The sequence below is a fragment of the Austrofundulus limnaeus genome, unplaced genomic scaffold (assembly GCF_001266775.1).
Source record: "Austrofundulus limnaeus strain Quisiro unplaced genomic scaffold, Austrofundulus_limnaeus-1.0 Scaffold76, whole genome shotgun sequence".
In the NCBI taxonomy this organism is placed as follows: domain Eukaryota; kingdom Metazoa; phylum Chordata; class Actinopteri; order Cyprinodontiformes; family Rivulidae; genus Austrofundulus; species Austrofundulus limnaeus.
Genome location: NW_013952478.1, coordinates 1,038,946 through 1,050,062, shown reverse-complemented (window position 1 = coordinate 1,050,062; position 11,117 = coordinate 1,038,946). Strand labels below are relative to the sequence as shown.

General features: G+C 40.3%; 2 protein-coding genes across 2 annotated transcripts; one reads left to right on the top strand and one right to left on the bottom strand.

The window, feature by feature from the left end:
• Positions 1-2,083: 2,083 nt before the first annotated feature.
• On the top strand, positions 2,084-8,230 carry otol1b (otolin 1b). Its single transcript, XM_014011069.1, has 5 exons — positions 2,084-2,208; positions 4,342-4,775; positions 4,862-4,951; positions 5,659-5,730; positions 5,807-8,230. Exons 2-5 carry the CDS (start codon positions 4,355-4,357, stop codon positions 6,703-6,705), a joined length of 1,482 nt encoding a protein of 493 aa, XP_013866523.1. The 5' UTR covers positions 2,084-2,208; positions 4,342-4,354; the 3' UTR covers positions 6,706-8,230.
• LOC106519409 (high affinity immunoglobulin epsilon receptor subunit alpha) lies at positions 7,189-10,703 on the bottom strand (the record flags this gene model as incomplete). The annotated part of the gene is given in 5 exon segments (XM_014011070.1): positions 7,189-9,060; positions 9,192-9,464; positions 9,601-9,873; positions 10,223-10,516; positions 10,678-10,703. Coding segments are annotated over 5 exon segments (976 nt in total), but the record flags the coding sequence as incomplete, so codon positions are not given.
• Positions 10,704-11,117: the final 414 nt, after the last annotated feature.

The following is an 11,117-nucleotide window of genomic DNA, read 5'->3' as shown; positions in this document are numbered from 1 at the left end:
ACACACACACACACACAGTTGCAGCAGTAGAAGGTAAATATTAAATAATTTAACTTAAGATGGCCACCATACCAAAACAGCATTAGCAAACACAAAAATAGACAAAACCTTTAATAGTTTTACTAATATTTAACTAAAATCTGGTTTTACAGAAGCTGAGAGTCATCTTCAGCAGATACCCCTAGTTATAACAAATTCTTATCTTTTTACAGCGTTGGCGATGGTTTTATTGCCACTGCCACTGGTTTTCTTGTGTGCAAGAGGACATTGTGTTTGCACAACCAACTTTGTGCAAACACAATGTCTTACTCTGAAGAACGCCAGCAACCGTATCTTTTGAAAGACTTGTTTGAGATTGAGTGAAAGTAAAAAAGTTTTTCTGTGCTTCATCTGATAAGCAAAACTCAGCGCCAACACGGTCGCTTTCTAAAGTCGGAGGGTTTAGATTTTCCTTGATAAGAGCTCAGTAAAGAACCAGAAAACCATCAACAGTTTTCTTAGTGCTTTTAAATGTGATGGGGAATTTTCTGGTGACTTTGTTGGTTATTAGAACGTGTTCCTCTGTTACCGACTACCTGTAACTGCTCAGTACTCACTCAAAGCAGCTTCAGGATCTCCTTTACATGAATAGAGTTAAAGTAAGGTAATACTCCTCCATCCATCCGAGTCATCTTTGGTCCTCTCTCTACTCGGCTGCACCGGCTGTGTAAGTTAACTCTTCCCTGTTCCAAGTGCTTTAGAGTGTGTGGGATGGAGGCTGAGGGCATGGCCGGTGTCAGTGTTAAATCAATGGGCAGGTGAGTAGTACCTGGGTCCTCTGTGACTAGCCGAGCGCTGTAAACTGACCGCTGCTGTTGTGTGTGGTCTGAATAGAACTGAGAGACGACGCTGTTGAGGTCAGGCATGGAGAAACCCAGAGGAAACCTTTTTTTTCTCAGAGCATTTCTGCATATCTCACACTTCATCCATTATATTTTCTTGGAAGTGGTGGGGTTGGGGTAAACCAAGGACACTTTGCTCTATTAGCTGCTGGGGGAAAAGGAAGAYGACAAGCATGAGAGTGGGGRCGTGTGTTAKGGAGAATAAAAGGATAAAATAGCYAAAACAAAAAGTARCTTTTGCCTCATTCCTTCATTCCACCATCAACCCTCTCTAATTCCCTAAAATTTCATTTCCCGTATCCCTGTTCAGTTTTAGCCGGACACAGATCTCTCCAGGGACATGAGGTCTTTGGCAACTGARGCATGTCCACTTTTCAAACATCCTTTGTCACTGGCAAGTCAAGAGTTTCAACTAGACAGCTACCAGAAAATCACCTTTCTACAAAAACCCGATGCTATCTGGTTACTCTGTAAGAATGAGTCATTGTCCCGCCACACAATCATAGTTAACAGATGTCACTGCCAAYAACCTTGAGAGTTCATGTGCAGAAAAATCGACCTCAGAGATCAGGCGAGCTTTGCAACTGCGCTGATTTAAAAGGGATAAGCTGGTTCATTCGACAAACAGCTCAAGTTTAGCAGCTCCTGAGTGATCATCGGAGCTCTTTAAGCTAAAGCTTTCCTCTGGATGTTCACCAAGTATCGGCAGATTGAGCATAATGAGCTCCCTGTGTCATGTGCCAATGTATGTATCTGGTAATAAGTCATTCTAATTACCAGTTACAGATTTTATAATCAGCATCAGCTTGAAACACTGCTTAAAATTGCACAAACTTTTCCCCTTTTCTCTTGCAGCTACAACAATCAAAGTGTGTCCAAACCTCTGCTTAAAAAGAAAAAAAAGGAAAAAAAAATCCTCTGGTCTCTGTTTCGGACTTCTCTTTGCTTGGCTTTGTCCCACGTTAAGAGCCTGGACAGAAGGAATGTCTCCCATATCGGGTGACCCATTGCCCCACGGCCTTTGCTCCTTGCTTAACCCGCAGTGAGGGAGTGCTCATGACGGGCCCTGGATTCTGTGTCACAAAAGCACCTTTCTACACAGCAAGGGTACAGAAAATGGGCTACAGCACAGTGGTTCTCCTTGGGTCAGTCCGCCTTAGTGGGATTTTTTAGACCTCCCCCTTTGCTTCAAACATATACCCCTTATTTGTGGGATGGTCTTTCACCCAAATCCTGGCAGAGTCATCAGAAAGACCTGGAGCTCCTGGTGCTGATTCCAAGACTCTGCTACTGAGGATAAATGACAGTTTTACCTATGCATAACTGGGTGAGTCATGGACTTTGCTGCATATTTAAAATAAAATAATTTGAAAAGCGACCAATAAAACTAATCATTAGGTGAATTTGTTGGTGTATAGATTGTTACGATTGAGAAAACACAAATGTGGCAAAATGTTTTTATTGGCATCACATAATAACTTGAGCTAACTGAAGTAGGTTTGTCRTAAGATGTTAACATACACATGCAGTATAATGGCATAAATGCAATATTAAGTTTGGGCTTTTAATGTTTTATTTGAATCTTGCTTTTTCCGGTGGAATGATTTTACAACATGCATTGTCAGGGACTTTTAGAATTAAGATTTGGGTACATAAGTTGAATTTATTGTGGATTTTTTCMAAGATTAGAAGCATGGGCTCAAATATCTACCTAAATCTCTTATTTAAAGGTATGCTGAAGGTTCTAGGATGTCTTTAACTCCACAAGGCCAAGACCAGTTAACATCTTGATCATGACTGACTGCAGTTAGTACATTGTCTTTAACATTACTCATTGGATTGACCAATACTCAGTACAATGGGAAGGTTCTAGGAACTAAAGTGAAAATATAAGAAGGAAAGGATTGAATTTATACAAGTTCAAACTAATTCAAATCCCAAGTTTAGCTGTTCAAATAACTGTATTATTTATAGTTATTAGGATGTATTGCCACTTTGTTAAGGTTTGGAAAGAAGCCCTGAACAGTCAATCAGATGAAAGGAATTTAGTTCAACCTAGGAACTACCAAGACTCAACTCTGCCATGAAATGGAAACTGATGAAACACCAGTATCATTGTCCACAGAGAAGTGAGTTTTASATCACCATGGACTTTAAAGATCACATTTTGACCTCTGGTGAGAACAGGGAACAGGTGGAAGAGAATTTGGAGAGGTGGAGGTTTGCACTTGAAAGAAGAGGAATGAAAGTCAGCTGTAGCAAACAGAGACAGAGTACAGATGTGTGAATGAGGAGGAGGCAGATGAAAGAGTGAGGCTACAAGGCAGGACTTCAGGGTCAACTGTTCAGAAAACCATTGTGGTAAAGAGGTGAAGAAGAGGCAGGATGGAGTGGATGGAGAAATGTTTCAGGAGACAAAAGACCTGTGAGACCAGCTGTGTTGTATAGTTTGGAGACAGAAATGGAARTGTCAGAGCTGAAGATGTTGAGATTCTCCTTATTAATGCAACATGGATAAGATTAGGAATGAGATCATCAGAGGTACAGCACAGGCTGAACTGCTGGGAGATAAAGTTAGAGACCTGATTGAGATGGTTTGGACATGTCCAGATGCAACTGCCAGGAAAAAAGACAAAAGAAAGGGCAGYGAAGAGATATGTACGGATGCAGTTAGAGAACTTGGAGGTAATTAGAAAAGACGTGGATATCGTTGGAGAGGACAGAGTAAGACGGCTCTTTGTGGTGACCCCTGAAGAGGGCTCAGACGAAAGAAGGACTGAGACTTTGCTGACAAAGAAAAAAAGCCTCTGCACTAAATGCAACATTTTCAAGCCCAATGGACAAGCCAAATGCTTTCTGAAAAACAATGTTATCATCAGACAAGACAAAGATCCAACTATTTTGCCACAATAACATGAAGTATGATTGGTGGAGTCAAGGTGAAGCTTTCAAAGTCAAGATTATTGTACAMGCATGGTGGAATGATACCTCCAAATTCTACAACTTCACCTCAAATCTACAGCTAAATGACTAAATATCTCTAAAGGATATATACCTTAAACACACATCCAAACTGTTTTTTGAATTGAGAAAACCAGCTAACATTAAGCTTCTGAAATGACCTTCCTTAAGCTCCAACCTCAGCCCGATTGTAAATTTGTGGAGTATGCTTAAGAGCTGGGTTYATGCCAGGAAACCAAMCAATTTAACTATTAATGAGTTTAWATGCATGTGTCTGAACCAWATGCAAAGTCTTAGCCCTGTGTTGGTTAGATGAAAGCCACAATTAATTCAAATGTGTGTGCTCAAGTTTTGTTTTATAAAATCACTGACRTATGCTGGACAGTCATTCAACTCTAGAAAAATTGTGGGAATATAAAATTCCATAATGAATATGACATTCTTGCCCATGATGAGTGGAATGGAACTTTCTGACAAATCCATGCTTTTTACCCTCCAGATTTTAGTCAACCATGAGGTTTATCTCCTGCCAGTCGACTCTTGTGGCTGTAGCTGTGCTGAGTTTCACCGTGGTGTTCTCAGCTAAAGCAAAGACTACTCACAAACCAAAGTACCTGTACACAAAGAAGCCCATCCCTCAGGTCACCGTGCACAAACCTGTCACCACCAGYGCACCCAAGACTTTGAAGATAGTGGTGACTCCAAACCTTGTGCAAGCCCAGCCGCGGCCCCAGCCCCAGCCTCAGCCCACCACAGTGAAGACCACATACCAAAGTCACCTCTATCCACCGTACTACAGTGAAAACACAGAACCCCCTGGTGTCGGCCCAGAGAATTATACCCTGGATTACAACGAGTGCTACTTCAACTTCTGCGAGTGCTGTCCACCCGACAGGGGGCCCAGGGGCCTAAAAGGAGAAAGAGGCTTAGCAGGTATTTTAATCACTGACTTTAACTTTTGTTTGTGCATTTGTGTGCAATCAAAGCATTTTGAGCATCATTTATGTTCATTTATAAAGGGCCTCAAGGTGACATTGGCCCTGCAGGTCCTGCTGGTTTACCTGGACCGCCTGGCATGAGTGGTCCTATAGGCTTTAAAGGWGAAAAAGGTAAATATTATCTTTTTTATGTTCATTTAAAATTTCACATTGTAAACTTTGTATGCATTCACTGTGTAAAGCTATACAACAAACTATATTGAAAACAAAGAAAAGCAGATGAAGAGTTCAAAAGTTTTGAACCACCCCTAATTAAAAATWAATATTTAGCTTTCTTTAACATCTGTCCATTTATAACAGCATTTTGTGCTGTATACTTGCAAAACATGTACAGCAGTTGAAYAATATGTAAATATGTAAAAGTAAAATTCAATAGAAAAAAAGGCAGCCAAGACTCAAAATAGGACACAAGATAATAGACAAAAATGAGTGAAAGTGTAGTTAACGTGAAAAGAAAAACACTGAAAGACTTTCAAGGTGGAGAAAATGTTCAATAGATCACAAGGAAGTGGTTCATAAATCAAAAACCAAACAAAAAATAGGAATAACTCAAACGTTTTGAACAGTACATTGCTATTTTATATTTTGCAAAAGCTTTTTATCAGGGGGATGTGCTGTAATGGCATCAAACTAAACAAGGACAACAGCGCCACCTAGCATCTTTTACCTTCATGCACCTGAATTCAAAGACAAAGAACTGATTCTAACATTACAAACACTTTATTTCCAGAAACTTGTGTACCGTTCATCATGAAATTGTCTTTAACCTGGTAGCGCACCTCAAATATTAATTTAGCTTATTTCTAAAAAATTCTCAGGAGACAAAGGTGACAAAGGAAACACTGGTATTCCAGGGACGCCAGGAATTCCAGGGAAACCAGGACTAAAAGGTATCGAGTATTTCAGATATTTTTATGCATTTATGTCAGATTTCATTAGTTCTGACTTTTTGTTCTAACTTTACAGGTGATGCTGGCTACAAAGGTGAAAAGGGGGAAATAGGGTTGGACGGTGTCAAAGCTGAGAAAGGAGAAAAAGGAGAACCTGGCCAGAATGGTACTGCTGGGGAGACAGGAGAACCAGGACCACAGGGACCCATTGGACCTCCAGGAACAGCTGTTGAGCTGGGTCCTAAGGGAGAGAAAGGAGATAAAGGAGACTGTAGTGTATTTGGGGAAAGAGGGCCTAAAGGTGAACGGGGAGAACCTGGACCTCCAGGTATTCAGGGTGCAATGGGAATACCAGGACTGCATGGCAAGCACGGCACCCCAGGTCCTGTTGGCATTCGAGGCGACCCGGGACATCCTGGACTACAAGGAGAGCCAGGCGTGCCAGGCCCTCAAGGACCACAGGGCATGCGAGGGTTGTCTGGGCCTAAAGGGGAAAGAGGGTACCCTGGGATGAGAGGGGAGCGCGGTTTTCGTGGGGTCAAAGGAGCCAAGGGATTTGGGTATTCTCCGAAACGGTCTGCCTTCAGTGTGGGCATCTCCCCAAGAAAATCCTTTCCTCCTTCTGGCTTCCCGATCCGCTTTGACAAAATCTTCTACAACGAAGAGAACCACTTCAACATTACCTCTAACAGTTTTGTGTGCGTCCACCCTGGAGTTTACGTCTTCTCCTTCCACTTCACAGTGCGCAATCAGCCGCTAAGAGCCACGCTGGTAGTGAACGGGTTGAGGAAAGTGAGGACGAGAGACTCTCTGTACGGTCAAGACATCGACCAAGCGTCCACTCTGGTGGTGTTACGGCTGGCGGCAGGTGATCAGGTCTGGATGGAGACATTCAGAGACTGGAATGGGGTATATGCCAGCAGTGAGGACGACAGCATCTTCTCTGGGTTTTTACTTTACCCAGACAAACCCTGAACCCCACTCCTTTATACTGACAATCTGGTCCTCAGCTGGAGTGTCACCACTTGACCACAGTGTAAAGAACACCAAATGCTAATGGTGCTATAAGCTGCTTGAATATGGTTTTTATTTTGTCATTATAATCTAATTTTTTTCAAGTACCAGTTGAATTATGGAGAAAAAATATGTTGTCTTGCATTCCAAAGTAAAAAAAAAGTCTCTGTCTAATTTAGGTTAACATTCAAAGTTGTTCACTTGTCCGATGAATACTTCCTGAAAGTTTAATTAATAATCATCCTGTGGTTCATGAGATATTTGTTATCAGACAGACAAAAGAAAACACAAAACATATGATTATGTGATTGTCTGTCTTTCATTGTGGCAGGTGATAATTAACAATTTAACATCAGTAAATCTAAAACCTGCAGACTAATGAATCACTTACAATAACAATAAAAAAACAACACAATAAAAGAAACACACAGGAATTTTGCAGTATATAATGTAAAGAATAATTATGTTAACACTGTATTACACAGGATGAGTCAAAAGAGATGAAAGAAAATATGAAATATGTTAAAAGCCCAGGAAGTAATGAGTGAGGCGGCCTATCTTTTTGACCATTACCACCATCTTGAGAGCCCCCAATTTTTCCATTGGAAAGAKATGTAGCATATCAAAGACGATCAGATTTGTCCCAGAAATAGATTGCCAAAATCAGATCTGCAACATTTCTTGTGGTTCAGAATATATCAAGACAAAAAACTCAAACCTTGTATTTGTCACAGGTACTGAAGATGGGTGGTATGTTCAGCAACAGCAACACTTCAAACAGCTGAGTATCACAGGCAACGTTCTAGTTGTTGCAACGTTTTTGCTAGTAACTTTTGATAGTAGCAATCCATTTTTGAGGCAATTCTAATCTTAATTGATATTTCTAAATTACCAGCTTCCCACAGGAAAAAAGTGCCAACATGGCTTTCATGATGGTGGCTATATTTTGGTTATAGCCTAAAAGRTAGAGTAGCACGTACCTCTTTCCCCCCTCACCCATTACTTGTTGCGGAATTTTAATTTTCCTGGTTATTTTTTGAGATAAAAGGTGTCCTTTGACTTTTGACTCACTCTGTAGATTAAATCTTCATTTTAACTTTGAAATATTTATTTATACTTTAAAGTGTTTTGATCCCATGACCTGCTACCAGCTCCATGCCTGAGTCCTTCATGTGTGTACACTGACGTGCTTTTGTGGTTTCTGTTACTGTACACCTGCAACTATCGCCTTGATTTCCCTCAGTGTTTTTTTGTATAATCAAAAATTATGTGAAGAATTTACATTTGTTTTAGCATGCAACATATTCAGTGTGATCCATTGCTATATTATTAAAGGTATTTTAAGTCTGGTTAGAATTACTATCTTTCTGTAATGTAGAACATTTCAGCGGTATCTCTTGGCTTTTCCATTATTTATGTACAAAGTTTTTTCTATAAGCTAGTTCATGAAATGTGTTCATTGATAATAAAGTTCAGCAGAAACACAGAATGTTTTATTTGATTAAAAATATGACAGCAGTTGCAAACGACTTCATGTATAAAGTTTTATGAAGCGGTAAAGGCATGATTCCAAATTTTTTAAAGTAAGGTTTTRTGGAAATGTTATGAACAATGAATATCTTATCTGTTGTAGATAGCTCTTTTCAACAAACTCAGTATAAAGAAATTAGAGCCGCCTTCATACTACTTCAGTCTCAAAAACATTTTGTGATTCAAGCTATTTTGTTAACCTTTACATCACCATTAGTTTCTTATTACATAGGTTGTTGCAGGAGGTGCACAGGAAGAGCTACAGCTAGCTGCTGCTATCTGCACTTGAAAGTGAAACTCACAGTAAATGTAAATAAAATACCAGTTGCATCAATTTTATGAGAGTTTTAGAAATTTGACCTTTAAAGTTACCAGCAATCCACTTTTGTTTTATCCCTCCTCCGACTAGCTGTCATCGATCCATTCAAATAGCTATTTACAACAGGTAAAATGTTAATTATTTAACCTTTCAACAGAACCACACATCAAAAAATCTGGACTCTGGGTACAGATATTTGCATCAGTGTATAATAGAACATTGACCAGTCATGATTGATGTTAAAAAGATGAGCTTTTAAGTTTAAAGGAACTCCAGATATCTTCATATTAAACAAATGAATTGCTCTAGAAAACAATTCAATATTTTGGAGGTGGAGTTTGGTTTGGAAACTGGTTTTTAGGATGGACTGATTTTCTCAGTGAAGGATGGAGTGAAGTCCTCTGAGTGCTCATGAATCAGGAACTGTTCAGGATGTGAGTTTACAGGAGCACGTGGCATCAGTATTCCTATTGGGTGAGAGACAAAGTGGCCTTAAAACCAATGCGACATCTGTTCTGTTCTTTTGATAGTACAAGGCGTAAGAATTTAAGGTATTAGTTTAGGACACACAAAGTAGGCTACTTTCACTTTAAAGCACCTGTAACGTCTCCAAAACTTCGGGCCTCACTCCACTCTGAGAGACCCAACTGTGGCACCTTGGCCCGGCAGCTGTACCAGCCCGGAATCTTTCTGACCAGGTCATGGTTCTCTGAAGTCGCCGTTCCCAGCCGGTTGTTGTTTCTGTAAAAGTAGTAGTTAATGGGAGGGGTGGGAGCTGGAGCATTGTACTGGGCGTGGCAGATGAGCTTAATTTTATCCTTTCCAATCTTTGCATCAGCATCAATCTCCAACACCGGCTTGGACAGAATCTCTGCAACAGATTGTTAAAAAGTGGGGGTGGGGTGGGGGGGGATTACAGAGGCAGGACGCATCATTCAGTTTAAATGTTTAAATTCCAGCAATTGAACTATTTGTTGGTCAGTAGCAGCGACTTCCTGTAAACTCACCTAAAACCTGTACAGGAGTGTTAACAGAGCTCACAGAGACTGTCTGACCCCTCACATCCCAAGATGCTCTGCAGGAGTACATCCCGTTGTCCTCAATGGTCGCGTTGGTCAAGATGAAATTTAAGCYGAAGCCATTTTGTCTCATCACTTCATTGCCGTTCTTGTACAAGATGGTTTCATGAATTGGAGAATTTACTCGAAGGCGACACAACAAATTCATGGTTTCTCCAATGATGAAAGGGTGTGGTGGTGTTTGCAGGATGGCCCACCCTCCTAAAAACATATATATGTATATACTGTATATGGATAGAAGTATCAATATATCCGTCTGTTCTCTTCCACTTATCCGCGACCCGATCTCGGATAAGCGGAAGAGAACGGGTGGATATATTGATAGAAGGATGTAATAAAAGACAAAGAGGAGATATAAGGATGAGTTAAAGAGGATATGGGGTAGTTGGAGTGAGGACAGATGGGAGGGAACAGCCAAAAGAAGAAATGAGCCATATCAGCTTGTTTTACAGCTTAGTGCTAAAGAAGAAACTCATCAGATCAGCTAGTGTAACCATTTCAAGTGCAAACATAAATACATTTTTTAATATTTGCTCAAATAAGATCCTACCATCCACATAGACCTCCACAGGCAGACTGGGCTGAGTTTTTATGGCTCCCAAAGCTGAATCTCTTGTTCCCTGGCAGGAGAACTTTCCAGCATCTTTAACCTTGAGGTTCCACAGCCTGATGGTCTCCTCGGTCTGTGGCAGCTTCTGGGATCCTCTGAACCACAGAAAGCTCGAGTAGGATGACTTGTAGTCTCCAGGAACGCTGCATTTCAGCTCCAGATTCTCCCCGGTGAAGATCCTCGAAGCCTTTGAAACAATCTCAACAGAGGCACGGAAYGAGGTGACCAAGGGAGCTGAAAAGAAAAAAACCCAGGGCTGAGTTACTTAAAATCAGCTGGGTTTAGTATAAAAATGACTCTTTGATGGCTAAACAGCTAAAATAAATATTCAAATAGACTAGTGCACAAGCTTTCTTGTTTACAAACCTAAAAAACATCTGGAGATTATCCCATACCTTGAGGTGCAACAAGATGTGTCAGAGACAAAAGACCTGAAATAATAATAAATAATAAAAAAACACAACATATTAAAATTATATTTTTAACTGTTTAAAAAAACTGGATTGATTTATGGGACAAAAATTAAATCCAAACAAAACAAAGCTTACCGAGAAGGAAGATGACTGTATCCATTGTGGAGACTGAGCTACTGAGAAGCAGAGGAGAGAGAGACGATTCCTTTCATTTGAATAAAAAGAGAAGTGAAAATGTTTTGGGTGTGCTGTTTTCCAGGTACCATTTCATCACACAGGATGTCTGTTTTTGTACCAAATATGCTACCCTCAGTTTCAAAAACATATTATTGTATTTAATTTAACAATGTGTGATACAAATAGCCATTATTTCTAAACTCTCTCTCTCTCTCTCTCTCTCTCTCTCTCTCTCTCTCTCTCTC